Source organism: Onychostruthus taczanowskii, unplaced genomic scaffold (assembly GCF_017590055.1).
Source record: "Onychostruthus taczanowskii isolate IOZ18803 unplaced genomic scaffold, ASM1759005v1 scaffold83, whole genome shotgun sequence".
Classification (NCBI taxonomy): domain Eukaryota; kingdom Metazoa; phylum Chordata; class Aves; order Passeriformes; family Passeridae; genus Onychostruthus; species Onychostruthus taczanowskii.
The window spans coordinates 2,843,887-2,864,194 of record NW_024506221.1 but is presented as its reverse complement, the minus strand read 5'-3'; the positions used below and the strand labels follow the sequence as shown (position 1 = coordinate 2,864,194).

Sequence of the window (20,308 nt, the reverse complement as noted above, 5' to 3'; positions counted from 1 at the left end):
AAACTTTCAGGCGTAATTAACCTCTGCAGCCTCTTAATGTAGTTTCACCTATAATCCACAGGTCCATATCAGAGAAGAGCAAAGAGTTTGTTCAGGCCCAATTGAAACATTTCACAGAGAAGTGACTGATTAAAGCCAGACATACAGACAACGAAAGAAAAGGAAAACAGAAAAAATAAAAGGTAAAAAAAAAAAAAAAGAAAAAAAAAAAAAAAAAAAAAAAAAAAAAAAAGAAAAAAAAGAAGTCATGTGGTGCCCATTATCTCCATATATCAGCTGCAACAGTCCACACTCCTGTGACATCCTGACACATCAGGGGAGGACTAAGAATAGCTTTGGCTGATATATCCACCTTGGAATGACAGGAACAGGTGAAATTATACCTAAAGGCTTCAGGAAATACAACTTTTTTGCCACAATATGGAAAAAAATCACAATTCTCAAGGTTTTCTTCTGTTCCCTCATCAACACACAAGCAAGAGACCTGTATTATGTCAGATACAAACACACAACCCCACAAAGCACACTGTTTCCTAAAGTGCTTTCATAAACACAAATGTGTTTTTACCATAAAAAATATACAAATTCATGAAAAATTATCCTGGTTGCTCAGCTTGCACTATATCCAGAACAAAAGGTATTTGTCTTGCTTCTGAAAAAATGTCAGGGAAAGCAATGCTTTGCTTGGGGAGGAGAAAACGAGTATATTTCCTAATGTTTATATGAAATCCATTCAGTTAGCAGGAGGAATGAAATAAATGTGGAATGCTGCCTGTTTCCTTCTACATGTGGGACAGAGACAGAATGACCCATAGGGAGGTTTCTGCAAGAAAATCAACAGTTCTGTGTGCAGTGTTAAGCCATAATGGGTATGTGCTGCAAATCTCTAGCATTTCTAATTCAACAGGCCCCAGCGACAGAAGCACCTAAGCACTGGCTGGAAATGCCTCCTACTTCAGCCATACAGGCATCAGTGCCTTGAACCTCAAGTACTGACTTAGACATTTTATAAACTGTGAAACTTCTTGCCTGGACCAAAAACTTGGACACAGGCATGTGCAAAATACAACATAGTAATTCTCTGCCTTTAGCATCATGTCAGCAAAGAGCTTGATTATTTTGGCAAAGAATACTACAACTGTCTTCTGAGCATTTTTTTTTTCCTTCAATTCTTTTCCTTTTTTGAATTAGTACGTTGTACATAGAATTTTTATAACCAAACATTATTTCATTTGAAAATATTACTAAATTAATTTCATTTTCCCATAGAAGTAATGGGCTTCAAACAAATTTGCAGTTCAGCTTTCTAAATATTATGATAAAATCAGTTTTTTATACTTCTAAACGAAACAGAGAAATATATTTTCAAACTTATGATAGTGAAAAAGAAAATTAAATTGGACAGTTTTCATGATATATTTCTAACTAATTCCCAGAAAATGTCATGCTTCATCTAAACTGACATTAATTTGTACTTTGATTTTGTAAGAAAATCTTTCTCAATATTTCCTATTCACTCTATTTGGAAAAAGCTTTGGCATTTCAACATATTTAAGAAAGTAGGGAAAATAAGGGGTTTTTTTTTCCCCAAAACACCCATTAACTAACAAATTTCAAAATTCAAATTTCATGTGGCCTTACATGCAAATCAATGAGATTTACATTTTTGACATTACGCAATCTATATCTTAAATTCACTTTTGTCGACTTCACTCATTTGTCTGCATCACTGCATTCCAACCATCACTCTTGACAGGGTGCTTCAACCTTTTCAACACTTTGCACTGTCAAATTCACTGTGAACCAGGCCTAGGCCGCACTTTGTTTACTAATGGGGGAGGAAGCATCCATTGCCAAGTGGCAGAAATGAGGTCTGTTTCCAGGCTTACTAGTTTTGGTAATCTTGGTCTTATTTTAGGTCTTGGATAGTGCACAGTTCTAGTTTAAGGCACCTAGAAGCAGTTCTTGAGAGACAGGAAATGAAAGCATTACCTCACAAGATGAGAACATGTCCAAACAGATCCAAGCAGAAGATCACCAAGAAATACTTCAAATTAAGCTGCCCCAGAAAAGGTATTAAACCTGGGACTGTAAAACAAGAAATCTATGTTTTTAGGGTGTGACATAGTAATTAAAATCTCCAACAAGACACATAGCTCATTAACCTATGTGAATGTAGCTACCTGGCTTTGCATTCACAACTAATGGAAGATCACAGAATAAAAGAATATTCTGAGTTGGAAGGGACCCACAGGGATCATCAAGTCTCAGTGTTAAGTGAATGACCCATATAGGGATTGAAGACATAACCTAGTGTTATTAGCACCATGCTCTGATCCACTGAGTTAATCTCAGGGGCAAGACAGTGGGCTGTGTCTTAGCACACTGTTCTCTGTCTAGCAATGATATTAGCACATCAAATTTAGCAGAAGAAAACAAAAAGGAGACAATACAACTGCCTCCTACATGTACATTGAGTAGTAATCGGTACAAAATAAAATTTTTTGGTCAGTTAAGCATACTACCTGGCCGAAATAACTTAAAGAGCAGCTCTGATTATGATAATATCATAGAATATTATGACATTGAGATTGGGAAAGATCTCCAAGGTCACTGAGTCCATTATTTGACTGAACACCTTGTCAACTAAACTGTCCAGTCCTGTCTTGAACACTTCCAGGAATGGTGAATCCACCAGCTCCTTGGGCAGCCCATTCCAATGTTTAATCAACTTTTTAAATAAGAAATTCTTCCTGATGTCCTACCTGAACATCTCCCCCTGCCCCCACCCGGTGTGGCTTGAGGGCATTTCCTCTTGTCCTGTGTACAGTATTTTAGTTGAATGTTAGAACTCTTTGTAGCCCTTCTACTGTGGAACAGCCTACCGCCAAAGAGTATGGTGAGCAAACCTATCTGGAGTTGACTGAATTTGTTAAACTTCTGAATGAAGTTCATTATATAATGAACACTGGTGATAACAGGAGCTGTTGTTGAGATTTCCAGGAGGTTTTCTTTGGTCCTCTTTTCTGTAATTTGACACTTTTAATTAACAGACACACACTTATTAAGTACAACAAATGCCTGTGCCAAGGCTGTTCCTGCAACAGAACTCCCCAGTCATCGTAATTCACAGAGCAATGCTCTTCCTTCCTGATCCTGGGACACAAGGCCAGCCTGGCTACTTTGGAGTGATCCACCAAAGGCTGATGTTACAAGAAGTTAGGGAAAGGTAAGCAAACACTGGTTTTCATACGGTAAGTTCACTGGCTGCCTATTACATGGCTTTACAGGACTTCCCTATTCCAGACCAAGAGCCACAAACCACTTCCCACCTACTCACAGCTTCCAAACTGCCACAGGCACATGTTTGTCAGTGGGAGAGGCCATCTGGGAGTGCCCATTTTGTGGATGACACGTTCTGGAAATATGGTAAAGATATCGTTGCTGCCAGGCAGAGGCTGCTGTTCCACAGAAACTGCCTGCTGGGACTATCCAGTAAGAATGGTTCCAATATGGTTTTGCCTTTGAAATTTATGGAGATAATGAGAAGACAGAGTTTCTACAGTAGTTGGAAGGAACAAAAAAATGAGGACTTTATTGTAGGAATTCAGAGTGCTCCTGCCTCCTCATTGCATCTTGCAGCACAATAAATTATTTTTTAATTTCCTTTTCCTTTTTATCCCACAGCTGACCTTTTCCTTTGGCTATTTCAGCCTTCTGCAAAGCTGACATCTGCAACCTCTTCCAGGACTGGCACAGCTCATGAAATCAACTAGTTTACTCCTGGACTAGGTTCTAAGGTGTTGAAAGGATACTCTTGATAGAAATTGAAATCACAGTAGGAATAAATTGACTACTTTACATTGCCAATTTCAGCGATATACTAGAAATACATAACTGAAATTCTGAGATTCTGGACTGGGTGAAAACACCATCCCCTCTTCAGAGAGTAAATGATTTTGGTAATTTTATTTCAAATGTCACTCAATTTTTAATACGACCTTTACTTTTTTTTCCCTTTTAAAACATCTCACATCGCCTTTTGAATCATGCCTAAAGGAAAAAAAATCTATACCAGCCACTCTTTTATACTATCTCATCAGACGGAGCTTAGCTGTTTTCCAAACACTCCAATGTATTTTTGCTTTAGGTAACATAATTCTGAATGGCTGAAATCTTGTATTTTTGCCAGTAAAGCAAAAAAAAAAATCATGTGTGATTTTCCTTGTGGGAAGATTTGAAATGCTAACATGAGTTGGTGAGATTTAGTAACATCCAGCTGAGGAGTAGAACAAGTTGCTAGAGGGCTTCTCCTCTACTCAGTAATGATTCTGGTAATGATTCCCTGATTGCAATAGTTTCTTTTCAGACTTGTTTCTCCTGTCTTTCTGTAAGCAATTGTCCTTGATTCCTGGGTGAATATCTTTTCTTCTATGAAATCTCTCATAAACATTAACTTATCCATACAAGTTTAACAGTATGAAAAGGAGGCAATTAAAACTATGAATTTATACTCCATATGCAAAATCTTCTGGTTTTCAGACTGTGTAATTTCAAAAAGACAGACTCTCTACAGATGGTATCTGTAGTGAATACATTAAAAGCACTTTAAACATTTATCTTTCCTGATAAAACAAACTCAGCTCCCAAACTCTTCCAAGGGATACCTTATGGGTTACAGGCAGCTCCTGACTTTGCTCATTAAGAACACCTCATTATCAAACACTGACAACTTTTTTTACTCCACTGTCTGATGGGCACTTTTACCAAGAGACAACACTTTTTAAAACCACTGTATTTCAACAGAATTGTATATTGTCTCTAGTTAATCACTTTTATAGACTTTTCCTCTATATCTTTAATCAGATTCATTACCATTAAATTTGTCATCTAGTCTGTCATACATGTACTTCTATGTTGGAGAAATTTTCTGCTATAAAAACTGAATACTATTACCCTTTATCCTCCTATTCCCCTATCTATTAAGAATGAGAACATCATCCTTGTATTGTGAACACAAAGTAATGAACAGAGTAGAATCATCAGTCTATGGCTTTACAGCAGAATAAGCTTGAGTAAAGATAAAAGAGTGAAAATCCTAATATTTAAACTCTCTGCCTCAGTTCTTGTCTCCAAAGAAGAGGAAAATATCACAGCCATATTTCAAGTTTGGATTAGGGATGAAAAATTCTAACATTGGATAATGGATCTAGAACATATTACTAGATTTTCTATAACACATGAGAATTTAAGTACTTGTTACAATTGGTTTTGCTGCAACTCAACAAACTTTTGGCTACTACTTACCAAAAGTAAGCATGGAGTTATTGTTCTGAATACCACTACAGTAAAACAGTCTGTTAGCCCAACACAGGACTCTGTAATACTGTCTCTTTCTAAAGAACTCTTACCCAGTTGAAAAGTTCACCTTACCATATCAGTTATTTTTGTTTAGAATATATTAACTTTTTGTTCCTAATGGAAGCCAGTTAGAAAAATGAGGGTGAGAGGTTAAACATACATCTGGTCTCCCTATTTAACATAGAGGTTTATCTTTTGCATGTTGCTGATGATAATTTAGAAGGGAGGGGGGCACAAAGGAAAAGCACATTTGTATATTTTTCTGTTACGAAAACGGCAGCTTCCATTTTTCATTTGACGTATGAAATAGCTCTGCCATAAAAGCTTGTGCTTTTCAGCTTTGTGTTTAATTGTTGGAGCCAAGAAAAGGAGGTGAAGAAACAAGACAGATTTTACTTGTGCTGGTAGGACATAGTCGGCTATAGCAAGCATGGCTCTCATTATGCTTAAATGAATTAGTCTGTTTCCTTTAAAAAAAGGAGGGGGGTAAAAAAGGAGAGATTAACAAGCCACCAAGGACCTGCCGTAAGACTTTGACACTTTTAGTGGCTTGTGACAAATGACTTGTGAGTATTAGCTCTCCTTCAGAATCAGAAAACAAATCTACCATTTGGATAAAAAAAAAAAAAAAAAAAAAAGAAAGAAAGAAAAAGCAACAGCAACAAACTCTGCTACAAGGTCATGCTGACTAGGACTCATTATCAGTGGAAAAAGAGAGCTGAAGAACAGATAAGTTCTTTAACTGACTAAATTCTGAAATTGCTTTTGGATGTCTAGAAATCTCTAACATTTGTTAACCTTTTCTAGGTAAAAAATATGTTACAATCCTTCTGAAGGTATTCATGTGTTCAAATATTGCAACAATGGTACATATTTATACTTATTCTCAAGAGGTGTTTTGGGCCTGGGATCAGCTTAGAGGCTCTCCTCTGGACTCATTCCAAGAGCTAAATATCTTTCTCAAGCTGGGGTAAAATATAAGTGTGCTCTTCAGTTAGGCTTCTACAGATTCCTTGGAAGCTTCATCTTATGTGCTACATTAGCTGCACTGTCCTGCAATGTACCCTTGCATTATCAGTATATCTGAAAAAGGAATTTGCACCTAGAACTTCTGTAGTTTACACATCTATAAATGAAGAGTTTATACATATATAGTGGCTCTTTGGAAAGTGGAAACATTCTGAAAGCTTCACGAAAAAATATTTTGTTGAAAACCCAACATTAAGAGTACTAGAAAATGCCAGACTGCAGTTGACTCAAATACCAAAATTATATTCCCTTCCCCATTATGTGTTTAATGAAATCTCATCTGTAACTTCTAGTATAAAGTACAAGGTAATAGAAAGAATTAATGTTTTTCTCTACTGGTGTTTCTGTCTTATCATTAGATACTTTTTGAATCTGCATTGCTGTGTGAGCACATGTATGTATACCTCACATCTGTGACTCCTGTTTAAAAAAATTTGAACTGTGATTAAGGTTTAAGGTCCCTGGATAAGAGACCTGACTCCACTTCCCCCAGTGGCAACTTATTTTATAACATTATTGAACTTAATAGTTCAGACAGCACTAAAGTTCTTCATGAGTATAAGCATTGTGTTCTTCTTTTTTTTTTTTTTTTTTTTTTTTAAAACATTTTGGGTGAAAGAGTTACTGTAATTCAGTTGGTATTGAAAAGCTGTATCAGTCTTTATTATGTCCTTAGTACAGTTGGAAACAAAAAAGATTGTCTTCCTGACCTTTATGGTCTACTGTGTACATGTATAAAATTAACAAAACCAGAAAAAGGATGAGTTCTACAGAAAAATTAATATAGATATTTTAAAATAATGTTTGTCTCTAAATACTCATCTTTGCAAAATGATTCCTGTTTCATAAGGAGAATCAGCTGTAAGCAGAGTCCACAAATGCATGTGTGGCAGAACTAAAGGAATAAAGCAAGCATGGTGAATTTTGAGCAAATCTGGATAATGCTTTGAGGAATTATTTGGTGTGTGGTCTGAGGCAAGAAGCCACAGAGAGGCGGAAGTTAATCTTATGTACTCCCCAGCTGCAGATATGTCTTCTTGAGGGCTGACTGCAGCAGGAGAAACTGAAGAAATGACCAAGAGACCAGATTAATTCCACATGAGCCAAGTGTCAGCCTCATTATAAGTGTTTTCACTAAAGTTGAAAAGACTTTAACTTGGATGGCTGTCATTTCAAAGCAAAGTTGTGACATGTAGAAGTAATTGTAATAAATTAAACTGAAAGAAAAATGTCTGTGACATTAGCAGGGAAGTATCAATAATTTAAAAAATGGTATAAAATAAATAAAACCCAAACAAATAATTCCAGTAGGTTAACTCCAACAGATTGACAGCATTTCAGGGAAAATGAGGCACTTCCAAAAGTACATAATACATTAATACAATAAATAATAGCAGGATGTTATGCTGAAATTTCATTTACTGATAGGCCTGACAGTAAAGACATGAAATAACAATAATATTTTAACATGGAAATTATACAGATCCTTGAGCTGAAACACCCTAAGGTTCATACCTTCAAAGCAAAAGAAATTTTAACATTGCTTTTGATTATAATGTTCATACAGAAGAACCAGATCCAGTTTTACAGGACAGATCCAATATGTGCCTCTACTCATGCTATTTGGTATGGGGATTTTTGACATTAATTTTTGGTTTATGCTGTGCAAGAAATCTGTGGGTAATCTTGACATAATGCTTGCAAGAGGGGTTGTATTGTAATTTTTTTTTTATACTTCAGAGTTTTTTCTGTTGAAAGACAAAATACCTTAGTCTGACAGAATTAAGAAGCAGCCTGTTCTTCCCTGCTCTACTGGAAGACAAAACTGTCCTTACAATTCCTTATATCTGAGCCTTTCAGTGAAGAGGATGACTACTCTCAGGGTGTTTTTATTTTTTTTCCTGGCACTCGTCCTGGTGTTACTGGTGTATTTCAGAAATAATTGCCTTTCATAACACTCTTGCTTGTGTAGGAAGTATTGCTGACTTCATTTTATAAGCAGCGAAGAGTCAAGGAGAAATTAGACTCAAATATTCTCAGAAATTTTGAGGTGCAAAGGATAACCAACATATAAGACCTAATATTTCCCAATACTTAATGGAATTCCTTATACTCAAATTTTAATTCCTGCAGACTATCCTTATGCCAAATTTTTCAGTCTTCTACCCTCTCTCTTTAAGCAGATTCCTACTCCGTGCTACTTGACAATCACCATGAGGACCATTAGGATTCCCTCATCTTCCCTTATCCCCTCAGTATTTTCTCCGCACATGGTGAAGGATAATAATTCCTGCAATCCCACATCCTTACTCCAGTCCGCATCTGCTTCAGTCTTGTTTTGAGACAAGAATCCACAGTAGTCACTAAGAATCTTTCTAAATACTCTTCTATAAAGTAAGCTGGTATTGGACCTTTTCTTTCCTAGACAAACTGAACTGCATAGCTGCTTTGTGAGGTATTTCATTCAGATGAAAAGTATTTTCTCACATTTTCTCAGGAATTTTATACCCTGCATTTACTGAGAGTAATCTTTCTGTCCACAGAGTGTTCTTAAAATGTTTTTAGTATGTCAGTGCATTCAGTCTTATAATTTCTTAATATACAAAAATCACCAGCTTTTAAGCAATCAGCAGTTGCTCTTCTTGACTGGTTTATGTCATATTAGAAAAGGAAGTACCAAGGAATATCAAATATAGAGTTGCTACATAGTTTAAATGCCATGGCAGGTACGGGCTGGGTTCCAGTTGCCACTCCACAGGTTATTCAGACACAGAAAGCTGTGAATTAAATGGTCTGTTCATAGCACCTGGAACGCTATCTTCTTTTTAGCCTTGTCCCCCTTTCCCTGTCCAGCAGTATTTCCCACACTATGTCATCAACAGGAAACATCATTACTCCAGGGTGGATGGAATCACCAGTCTGCATTATCTAAGCATCTCCCTCCATCATTCTTTGCTCAGGAGTACGGTTGCAGACAAAGCAAAATCCAAGAAAAACAGCAAAACTTCTTATATTGAATCTACCTTTAAGCCTCAGAGAGGGCATAACTTGTAATTGCCTTACTGAATTTTCTATTAGCTGCTTAAATAGTATAAACAACTCGTGGGACTAAGAAGTGAGCCACTGCTTATGTGTGCTCATGGCTGTTTAGAAGCAGAGGTCATGCTGCTTTATGAATAAAAGCCATCATACATGACTTTAAATGACTCTGTTCATAAGAACTGGACTTGCATATGTGCTTTCATCAGCATCCTCACTTCTAGGAAGCTGAAACAATCATAATTTCCTCCCATTTCTTACATTCTACTCACTTTCTAAGCTATTTCTATCAGAACCACATGAAGTAAAAATTTAAAGAGCTTGCAATGGTTTGTAGGTCAGAATGCCCAATGAAACTAGGTTTGTAATAATTTTCTATTCCAGTTTACATATGGTGGTGCCTTAACTCAGCTCTTCAGCCAAAGTATGAACTGTTGACCCCGCTACTAAAACAGTAGCACCAAAACTACACACGTACCTTGTATGGGAGGTTATATTTTCAGCATCTGAAGAACAGAGTAACCAGCCTAGACACAGAAGCAGACTAACAGAAAGCAACCCCACCTTGGGTGATGAGGTTAGCTCTAGTCTCTTCTGTATCTTTTCATGTTACCATTAGTTTTGCAGCTACAGATCCTCAGTGAGCACAGAATTTCTGTGTTGCAGTTATTAGCACTAGTGTTTTGACAAGGGAAAGGTGTCCTGTCATCAGAATGCAAACCACATGCACCACTCTGCTTCCTCTAAGACAGGGTAGAGGGGCAGAGTCATGAGCCCAGGTTACAGTTCAGGGGAAGGTTTTCATTAGCTTGTCTCCAAGGGAAATGTGCCACAGGTACTGAGATAATTCATGAGGATAAGAGAGGTACTTCCAGATCAACTTCCAGATTGCCCTGTGGAGGATCAGAAGTTGGACACAACAGTTGTTGTGAGACCCTTCTGACTTGGGATATTATACAGTTCTACAGCTTTATGACATGGTAATACTTTTGGTGTTTACATTCAGGAAAAAAACAGAGAAAAAATAAATATCTGGGAAATAGATGAGAACAAAATTTGTTCTCTTGAAGTTAAAAGACCGCTTCAGAGAACATTGGAAGCTTTAGCATCTCCTAAAATGTCATAATAAAATTGTGAAAAGAAGACACTAAACAGCAGTCTTATAAAATATTAATTGTGTTAAATGCAGCCATCTCCTATTCCATTCTAGAGCACACATTTTCCGTTTCTCACTGCAGCAACAAACTTGTAACTATGTATCTGCTTCCAATCTTAATAATAAGCTTGCAAAATCTGACATATTTGATAACATACCAGCAACCAAAATGCTCTATTCCACCCTATTCCTCGCTCCAAAAATCCCCTGGAATTCTAGAGTACCTTGATATCCTTCAGGTATATGTTTCTCTTAACAAATACACTTTGTAGTATTAGCATACTGAAAAAAATTAAGAAAAACCAACCAAATAAAACTCCCCCCCCTTTTTTTTTTTTTTTTTCTTTAATGAAGAGCTTGTAACTCTTTCAAATGGTTTATTACTTTCAAGGGTCAATTCATCTACCCTTCTGCTTGCAAGCAGTTAATACTGAATTTGATATTAAGAATAAAGCAGGTTATTAATCCTCTTGAAGAGGACAAAATTAAGAACAAAACTCTAGAGCAGCTACCAAATAGTATCAAATATCTACAGAATAGGGTCAGAGAAGACACAATGAAATTGGGAGTGGAATGTTCATATCCTAACACCAAGCACACACTTTTATAGAAAATCAAAAGGCACCTTAATGTCTTCATAGTTTCAGTCTGTGACAAACAGATGTTACAGTGAGATCAGACAGGACAACTCAACATCACTGGCAGTTCACAGCTGCCAAAAGGGGTAAGCCATGCTCCCCCTCTCCCCACTTCTCTCCCACTCATGACACATGCTGCCCCTATTTCTTTCTTGTCATCCTTTCTAGTACTGATCTGGTACTTGTCACACATCCCACCCACTTCCTCTAATGCGGGCACAATATCATTGATTTATACCCAGTCTCCACTTAGCACTGTGCCTTAATTCCAATTAAATAACATCCTGAACGATTCCAAAATGCTTCAGCATTCCCTCCCCAACTCCCACACATGCTGACTACAGCTGCACAGCTGTGTGTCAGGCACCTAAAAGAAAACTTCCATTTCATTTATTTCTATGCAATGTTTGAAACTCTAATATCAGTGGCCAAAGAAAGAAGAGCAAAGAGACTCATCACAATTCCCCCACCCCCCACAACCCCCTCATTTTCACTTCTGCTCTCCACATAGGAAGATGAGTCAGGAACGGCAAAAAACAACTATGTCCTTCACATATGGTTTCCACCATGAAAGGAGCAGACATCATATTGCTTTCCTAAATCAAGGTTTATGAAAGATATTATATTCTCCTTTGTTTTTATATAACATTCACAATCATTCATATTCCTACTATCCACAACCTTTTCCTCTCCTTGACAACACCAAAAATTATGGAAGAGGGGGAAAAGAAAAGGAATAAAACTTTTTGGTGTAGTTTCAACATTTCCTTTTTTCTTGAAAGTCAGCTTCAATGTGTGTGAAAATTCCTCTTTAACTGTAGAAGATATACACTCTGACAGATTATTTAGAGGTAAATGTGAAAGGGGACAGGCTAATAATTCTTTAGGCTAACTATAAAATAGGGGAATGCTTTACAGCTGACATTGTGAGTATATCAACCCAGTAATTGGATGCACGTGTTAGTAGCAGTAAAAAGGCACTGTCCAGTTGTCCACCTTACATGGGAATCTACTTTGAGCATATTCTTTGATTTACTGTTGCAATTAGAACTGAATGTTCAAAGAAAGAACACAAGCGACCTAATTTAAAAACAGTGCCTTTAAAGCCACTATTTAGTACGAGACTTGGCTTACTTGTAACCATTTTTTTCCCCTGCAACTTCTATTTGTTGCACTGCACTCATGAAGCCCCAAAATCAATTTTAATAATCTGCCCAATTAATGAATTCAGTTTTAATATCCATTCAGTGATTAAAGATTTAGACTTCCTCCTGACTCCTACCCTTGAAGATTTTAAATCTCTTCATAAACACAGAGAGCTTTCCCAGGCTGACTTTTCAAAACTTCATGAAACACTGTTTCCTGTCTCCTTTTTACTATGTTGTAACCAACAGAGATGTTTTACAACAAATTGGCACAAGAACCAGGAGCAATTAGGGGAGCTGGGGAAGGATCCCTCTAGTTAGCAGAACTAATGTTGGAAGCACCATTAACTACTTTTCCCTGCTAAAGCATCTGAGAAATGAAAGGATGCAAGATAGCAAAATATCACATAAAAATAAATTGTCAAAGAAAAAACCACACAGTTAGACTAGTGGCACTAATACACATACCATCTGAGAAACAAACATGTGCTAAGATTAACTAAACAATTTCTTATCTGGTAGTATGGTATACACAACCCAAAGCGATCAAGGGTTACTTTTTCATGCAGCCTCATCAAGCTGACACTGGTTGGCAATGCTGATAAACAAAATATTTGTGATGTTCCAAGTGACAAAGAGGTCATTAAATTATATACCCCAGAATGTGAGGATAAAGTAGTTCAGTGATGTATACAACTGCAAGCAGTAGTAGCAAGTGTTTAAATGAGCAAACTGAAATTTCAACCTGCTGCTACTTGGAGGAAAAAGAGACTGTAAGAGATTGATTCAAAAAGCTCTCCACTGAATAGAAAACAATGTTTTGTCATGGCATATCAATGTCAAGAAGGGAGTATATAAGAAATCCCAAACCGACCATATAATTTCTCTGCTTTGTTGACACTATCAGCCCCAATACTAAGCCTAGAAATAGAAATACAACATTATTTACAATTTTTCCCTGTTTAGAATATTTCTTGTGCAATTACTTTACTTTCTCATAGGAAAAATCAGCAATCCACATCACATGAGTTGTTACTCTGTGTTCATACAGGTACCTGCAATTTTTAACTTATGACACAGTATAACAAGGTTTACACAAAGAAAGGTTTTTCTTTTTTTCTACATGAAAGGCTCTGCAATAAATGAAAACTCCCCTATTGCAGGATCTGATCTGAGTCTCATTTGAAGTGAAAAGGCCCCTATTCACACACACAGTTCAAAGACATCTGAAAGTCATCTTAAAATGCCTTATTTCAAAACAGAGGATCTTATCCTATGAGTGAATGCATCCAAGATGTTTCAGAAGTGTAAGCACATTCTATACTGCTCACTCAGCTAATGCCATCTTCAAGGGAAGTTTTGACTGAGCCACTACCTGTGAACCTCCCATTAAAACAGAAACATAGCATCTATAAACCTGTATGTCCCTTGTTTTCTTTCTTCTGGGGTTTTAGGAAAAAACTTCCCTTTGCTCCTAACTCTTGGGATTTTTTTTTCCCAAGTGGCTATAAGTTAGATTTATGAAGACAAAAAGACTACTTACAACTGTGTATTTTGAAAAGATTTATGACAGGGCTACAGTATCAGCATGGAGGGTCCACAAGGCAGGAATGCAGTAAGGGTAACAGGAGAGTGTCATGTAGACATTAAATAGTACAATTCTTTCCACATTCATAAATCCTAAGTGCCTACGGTTTTATACTGCTGGTTATAAATTGTATAACTGAGTTCTACAGACAAAAAACAAAAACCAAACAAAAAAAACCCAACAACAACAACAACAACAACAACAACAACAAAAACCACAGAACTAAACAAAGCAAAAAAACCAAAAAAACCAAAAAAACAAAAACAAAAAAAACCCAAACAAAGAAAAAAACCCCAAAACCCAAAACCAAAACAAAAAAAACTACCTGAAAGTGAGAAATCATGTCCTTAAGAACATATACATTCCACCGTAAGGAACCCTCTTTTCAAATTACTTCACTTATTATTATTTCCTCTTTTAAGTATTTTGATTGGTTAAGCCATAAAACAGAACTCTTTGGACAGCAAACGAGCAAAACACTAGTCAGTCTAGAAAAACAGTGAAAAGTTCTCACATTAATTTGCAAACACATATAATAAGGATTCAATAATCCCAAACAGTTTTCAAAATGTTTAGTAGCAAAAGAGTCTATTTTGTCAATTATTCTAATCTGCTTGGAGCTTCATAACTGATGTTAAGGTATCTATGGCACTTTATTATTTTTCTGCACCAGAGGTATAGTGAAAAAAGTGAGTATCAAATGAAGTATACCTAATCAAAACACATTTAATGCTATTTTTCTGCGTATAACTCAACCTATAATACAAATACCTATTTAGATGTCATGTATATACACACACACTTAAAATCCTCATTAGTAATGTTCAGCACTTCTAGTAGTTGAGTGGTTGTTTACAATCTTTTGGGCTAAAGAATGAGGGTCAAAACTTTCTTGCTTTCACTCACTATGTTGTTAAGCTTATCCCACGCTAGCCAAAGCAAAATCAAAGACTATCAGGGACTTCAAGGGTTCCTAAAGCTTAATATAAAAGATAATTGAATGCTCAGAAGAAAAGCCCAGAATAGGTTAGCTTGTGGGAAGTAGCTAATTATTTCTTGCTAGCTCCCCTGACATACACTTTCATTCTGCAACACAGTGCCTTTTTCTTGAAATAGTCCACTTGGGTTGGTCAGAAGACAAATTTATAGAATATCTTTGCTTGGAAAGGCTTTGTTTGAACTAAATCAGCTTACACAGTTGAGGATGCAGACCCTTCTTGTCCATCTCTTTGAGCAGAGGTGACACCAGGCAGTGGCTGTGCCGCCATCTACTGTAGGTTTTGCATAGCACTGCTTGGTCCAAAGCCCGCAGGAATCCCTCCAGCAATCCTTCCCCCTCATCTCCAGGCTCAGTGACGCAGACTGCACTCCCTGAACGTGTACCTAAGTAAGATCCCGATCCTGCAATCTTCGCTCAGGCAGAACGCCCTCCACAGACTGCAGGTCAGCTGCTGCTAATGAAGTATTGTGTATTTTGTTATTATTCTTCAACTAATAAGGTCTGTCCCCCAAATTTGAAGTCTGTGTGCCTTACAGTACTGTGAACAGTTGCCTTAGAAGACAATTGCAAATTGTGTAGCACTGAGACATACATTCAAGTTTTCTTGAATCTGGTTATCATATATCCTGTGGCTTTAATGCATGCCAACCATTAATCCCAGAGAGTTTCTCTATCTTAATCAAGAGAACAGTCAGTGTGGGAGTAAAGTTAGAATCCACCACATGCAGCTCCCTCTCAATTTTAATACACGTCTTAAGACTCTCTTGGTGATCCCAGAGCTGAAGCTATAGTGAAAGCTTCTGTAATTGCTCTTTGGAGGATTTTTGGATTTGTTTGTCCCTCATAGTGTGTAAACTTCCAGAAAACACTACAGCTCTATTTATTTGTGCTTGTGAAGGGCTCTGTCAAGAACAGGGGCAAGGGACTTCACAGCTCTGGTGCTGCAGGACAAGGTAGTAGTTGTATTTTGAGAACCAACTTCCAGATGTAAGGAAAAAATAAAAGAAAGCGTCCTACATCTACCTAGTGACAGACACCTCCAGCCACGCCAAAAGTGCTGCAAGTTCTGCCAGTCTTCTGACAGAACAGTCAGGAACCACATGGTACTCCACAGGTAGAGAAAGGATGATGGAATAGTTCCAAGCAATCAAGTCACAATACAGCCGCCAGAGTAAACTTTGATTTAGTGCACTCTACACAATATTTATAGAGCAAATCCATGAGCACTGCTTGAGCCATTTAAAGGCTGGAGACTAAATTCTCTTTTCTGAATGTTTATTCTGAATTTCTCCAACTGTTCTTCTTACTTGACAGTGCTTAATTGGCAGAGAGCCATGAAAGCTGTTGTATAATTGCACAACATATCACGATCTTACAGACCTACTGATAAGGCTTTACTGCAGCATAAACGGATTTTAAACACTAGCATATGAGAAAATTAGCTTCCAAATTACAATATTTCAGTCCTGTGTGTCAATAGTCACTCTTATTTGTTTAGAAAAACATGGTTTCAGAGGGAGAAACTAATTTTAGAGATTAAATAGCCTATAATGTTAAACAGGCAACAATTTAGTGGCCTCTCCGGCTAACTCTATGCACGGCAGAAATCTATTCACATGTAATTACTTATTTCAGACCATGTGAGAGATACCATATCTTTGCATGGAATCAGTCCAGCTGGGGATTATAGCAGTATTATGATAGCACTGCTACACATGATGCTGTGAAAAACAGATTTAGTGAATCCACTTGCAGCATTTTGCTACACAAACAGCCTTGAATAAAGGCACAGTAAATATATTTTTAAATGGTCTCAGACTATGTTTTTACAGAAAAGACAATTTCACACTGAATATTATAATGACTATTAATCAGCAACCCAGAACTCTAACTTCTGTCAACAGGATGGTAATAGTTTTGAGCTGAAGGATGTGCACTAGGTCTGCTATTGTGATGTAAGTACAGTAGGGAAGCTACAAGTTTTAAGACGACGGCAGTCCTTTCTTCACTGCATGTAATCTTCAGTGATAGGATGCAGCTATGTATAATAAAGGCATTCTTTTGCTTTTATATGAAAAAAGTTACATTCTCCTCTCTTTCAGCAGATACTCTACAGATGTGACAGTAACCATGACATCACTGAGAAGGCAATTCTCTTTCTGATGCACTGACTGAAAAACCAGGACACACCATGCACATTCCCTCCCACAGTTGTGGGGGAGTTGTTCTTGCATGTAGCCTGAAAAGGTAGAAGATGTATTTGTGTGTTTCAGTGTATTCTACCTCTTCTTGGCAGGATTTTGCAAAAATTCAAGCATGTGGATAAGTTTACCCACTGAGCAATTCTGCTTAAGTGGGACTGCTCAGATGTGTAGCTACTTCCCAGAGTAAACTGCTGTCAGAGTGGGCACCTTACAGCCCTTTTTGGCAGCAGTGTGCTACACAGAACAGTTTGATGTTCTCATAGATGAATGCAAAGCTTTCAAAATCCCATTTTAGGGCTGCTGTTCTCCTCCAAATCCAAAGGTAATCTAAGAAACGCTGTTCTAGGACCTCATTCCACACAAATTCATCAAAGTTAAGCCTCCTTCACAGCTCTGTTTTTTAAGAATTTGCCTTTCTATGTAATAGAGAAAGGGAGGTGGTAAGCTTCAGCTGCTTTGACATCCAAAGCAGCTAAATGACAAACATTAGAGTGTGTGATAAAGCATGAAGTTGCAAGGTGGAGCAAGTGAAGCAGTGACACACGATACTCCAGCCCTTTTCTCACTGCTTCTAAGGTTATATTATGGGTAGTTACTAGAAGTACAACTGAATTAACAGCAGTGTCTATCATATAGCATGGCAACCTGCTGAAGAACTCCGTATTTTACACATTAGCTAACAAGGGATCTACTTAACTCACTTTCAGTTGTTTTAATTTAACAGCAGATTTATTCCTGGGTTTATCTGGATTTACGTAAAAAAAACCACAAAAACCAAAATGTGGTTTTTTACCAGCGAAGAAACCTTAGAGTTTCCTAGAGTTGCATAACAGAGCTTACTTTCTCAGCATGTTCCTATAGTGGGACATAGTCAATTAAGATTTGTAAGAGAAAGCAATATATTGTGATTTAGTACAGTTCAATTTGAGACTGCACAGGCAGGAAAACCAAGCAAAGGGTACATTTCTAGCAGCAAACAGCCAAAAAATACATTACCAGAAGCATGCTATTACTAAGCATCTAATTAGTCCTAGAGAAAAGCTTGAAACTTCAGCTATGGAGACTGCCATATGACTTCTGTTCTGAAATAATTTATTTAAAAAAAAAAAAAAAAAAAGAAAGAAAAGGACAATGAAACGCGTGTGAGGTCTGTGGGAAGGCAGCCCCAGATGTTTACAATGGAGCGAGTAGCGGTATAGCGGCGCTGCAGCCCGGGACCGGCGGGGCGCAGCGCGGCACCGCCTCCGCGCACCGCGGGCGGCAGCGCGGCCGCGCACCGGCTCCCAGCGCCCCGCTGCGCAGAGCGCGCCCAGGCAGGAGCCCGGCCCGCGGGAATAAACACCCCGGCTCCGCCAGCGGCGAGCAGGGAGCGCGGAGAGCGGGCGGCTCAGGGAGAGGAGCGTGCGGGCAATCGATTAATTGTTCCAACGCAGCGCTCTCGTCAAGGCACTCTAATGACAGGGGATAATGGTTTTCAGATTCAGGAGACAATGTCCCCCACACACTCCCCGCCACTTCCTTGCAAATCTTTCTAATTTGCTCTTCTGCCTGGCGAAGAAACAAACTGTGCTCAGCGAGGCCATTTGCAAAACCAATGTAACCGGAGCGATCCGCAGATACGGGCTGGCCGGGAGCGGCGTCCCTGAGGAGCCGAGCCGAGCCCACCCGGCCCTGCCGTGCGCCCCCTCTCCCTTCCCTCCCCAGCCCGGGCCCGGGGCCGCAGCGGCCCCTGCCCGGCAGAGCCGTACTTACTGAACGGGCAGTTCTCCTTCTTGGTGCCGCTGACCTTGCCGTTCTTCTCGATCTTGAGAAAGTACTTGTTGAAAGAATAGAGCTTCCTCTTGCGCACGTCTCCTTGGAGGTGGTTGTAGCTCCGCACGTGTCTCCCCGCACTGGAAGGAGAGGAGAAGGACGAGGGGAAGGAGGAGGATGATGAAGAAGAGGAGTTGGTGGCCTCCGGGGACAGCATGTCCTGGCCGAGGTCATGGCAGGTGACAGGCACAGAAGACACCAAGAAGAGCAGCAGCAAGCAGCAACAAGGCAGGTGGGAAAAGGCTGAGGCACCATTTGTCAGTATCCATTTGCACATTGTACTGAAACTCTGGGCGCTGGAAAATGTCTTATCAAATGAAACATACTGGAAAGGTAAAACCTGGTAAAAGGCAAGTGGAGAGACGGTGGTTGCTGCTTCTGGTTAGATTCCTCTGAGCTCTGATCTGGCCTGAAGTAAGTGCACCAACATCCATAACTCAGGGGACAAATCGCCTCAGAAGTTGCTGCCTTTTAATCCTTCGAGTCCTCCCTCAGAAAAAAGAGCTGTTGGTTGTTGGTTTGGTTTTTTGGTTTTTGTTTTTTTTTTTTTTTTTTTGGTGGGGGGGGGGTTGCTGTGGTTAATCCTCTTTTCTTTTTCCCTTCCCCACCCCCCCACATGCACACACACTCCCCAACCTGGTTTGAGACTTTCCAGTAGTTATTTTGTTCTCTTCCTCACTCCTTTCTTCACCATCTTAGATGCAGAAAGGTCTGAAAAATAGATGACACCAAAGTCAATGACAACAACAAAAACAACGACTAAGATAAATAATAACCAGCGGAAAGGGGTGCCGTAATGGATTTTTCACACATACACCTTTACACACACCCGCACTCACACTTTGTGGCTTTGCACCTTCTTCTGATCCCCACCCTCTTGCCTTTTTGCAAGTCCCAAACCAGTTGCACAACTCGTCCTTTTCTCACTGACAACCCCAGAGGAGGAAGTTTCTTTGTTTTGCTTTGAATTCTCCAGAACAGTATTAAAAAAAAAAAAAACCGAGAGAAAGAGAGAAGGAGAAATCCCAACTTGTCCCCCCGCCCTTCCTTTCCTTTCCTTTCCCTCCCCCTTTGGTTGTAAACAGGTTGGAAGCTGTAGCCTAAATGTCAGCGATTACAAGTCAGAGGTGGGATGTGCCTCTGGTGGTCAGCCCTTATTTGCAGGGGGTCAGGCAGTGGTGGGACATCTGAAACCTTTTTGCAGCTGGAGCGAGCAGTGCCTGCTGCGGAGGCAGCCCCGGGAGCTGCCCTCGCTTCCTCCCGGGCTGCGGCAGCCGCGGCAGCCGCCGCCTTCGGCTCGCTGCTAATTGCTCCTAAAGCGTCCTTCTCCTCGGAG

At 38.9% G+C, this 20,308-nt stretch overlaps 1 protein-coding gene across 2 annotated transcripts in view; it reads right to left on the bottom strand.

Moving 5' to 3' along the window:
- Nucleotides 1-19,890, bottom strand: part of FGF10 (fibroblast growth factor 10) — a 59,862-nt gene extending 39,972 nt beyond the window's left edge. The window contains exons 1-3 of one of the 2 annotated variants that reach the window (XM_041424642.1): nucleotides 19,812-19,890; nucleotides 19,609-19,683; nucleotides 18,913-19,476 (exon numbers count right to left, since the gene is read on the bottom strand). In XM_041424642.1, the coding sequence (XP_041280576.1) occupies nucleotides 18,913-19,249 (337 nt within the window). In that variant the 5' untranslated portion in view covers nucleotides 19,250-19,476; nucleotides 19,609-19,683; nucleotides 19,812-19,890. Of the gene's footprint in view, nucleotides 1-18,912; nucleotides 19,536-19,608; nucleotides 19,684-19,811 lie in introns of those variants that run through there. The other variant, XM_041424641.1, reaches the window with a different exon arrangement.
- Between the last annotated feature and the right edge of the window lie 418 nt (nucleotides 19,891-20,308).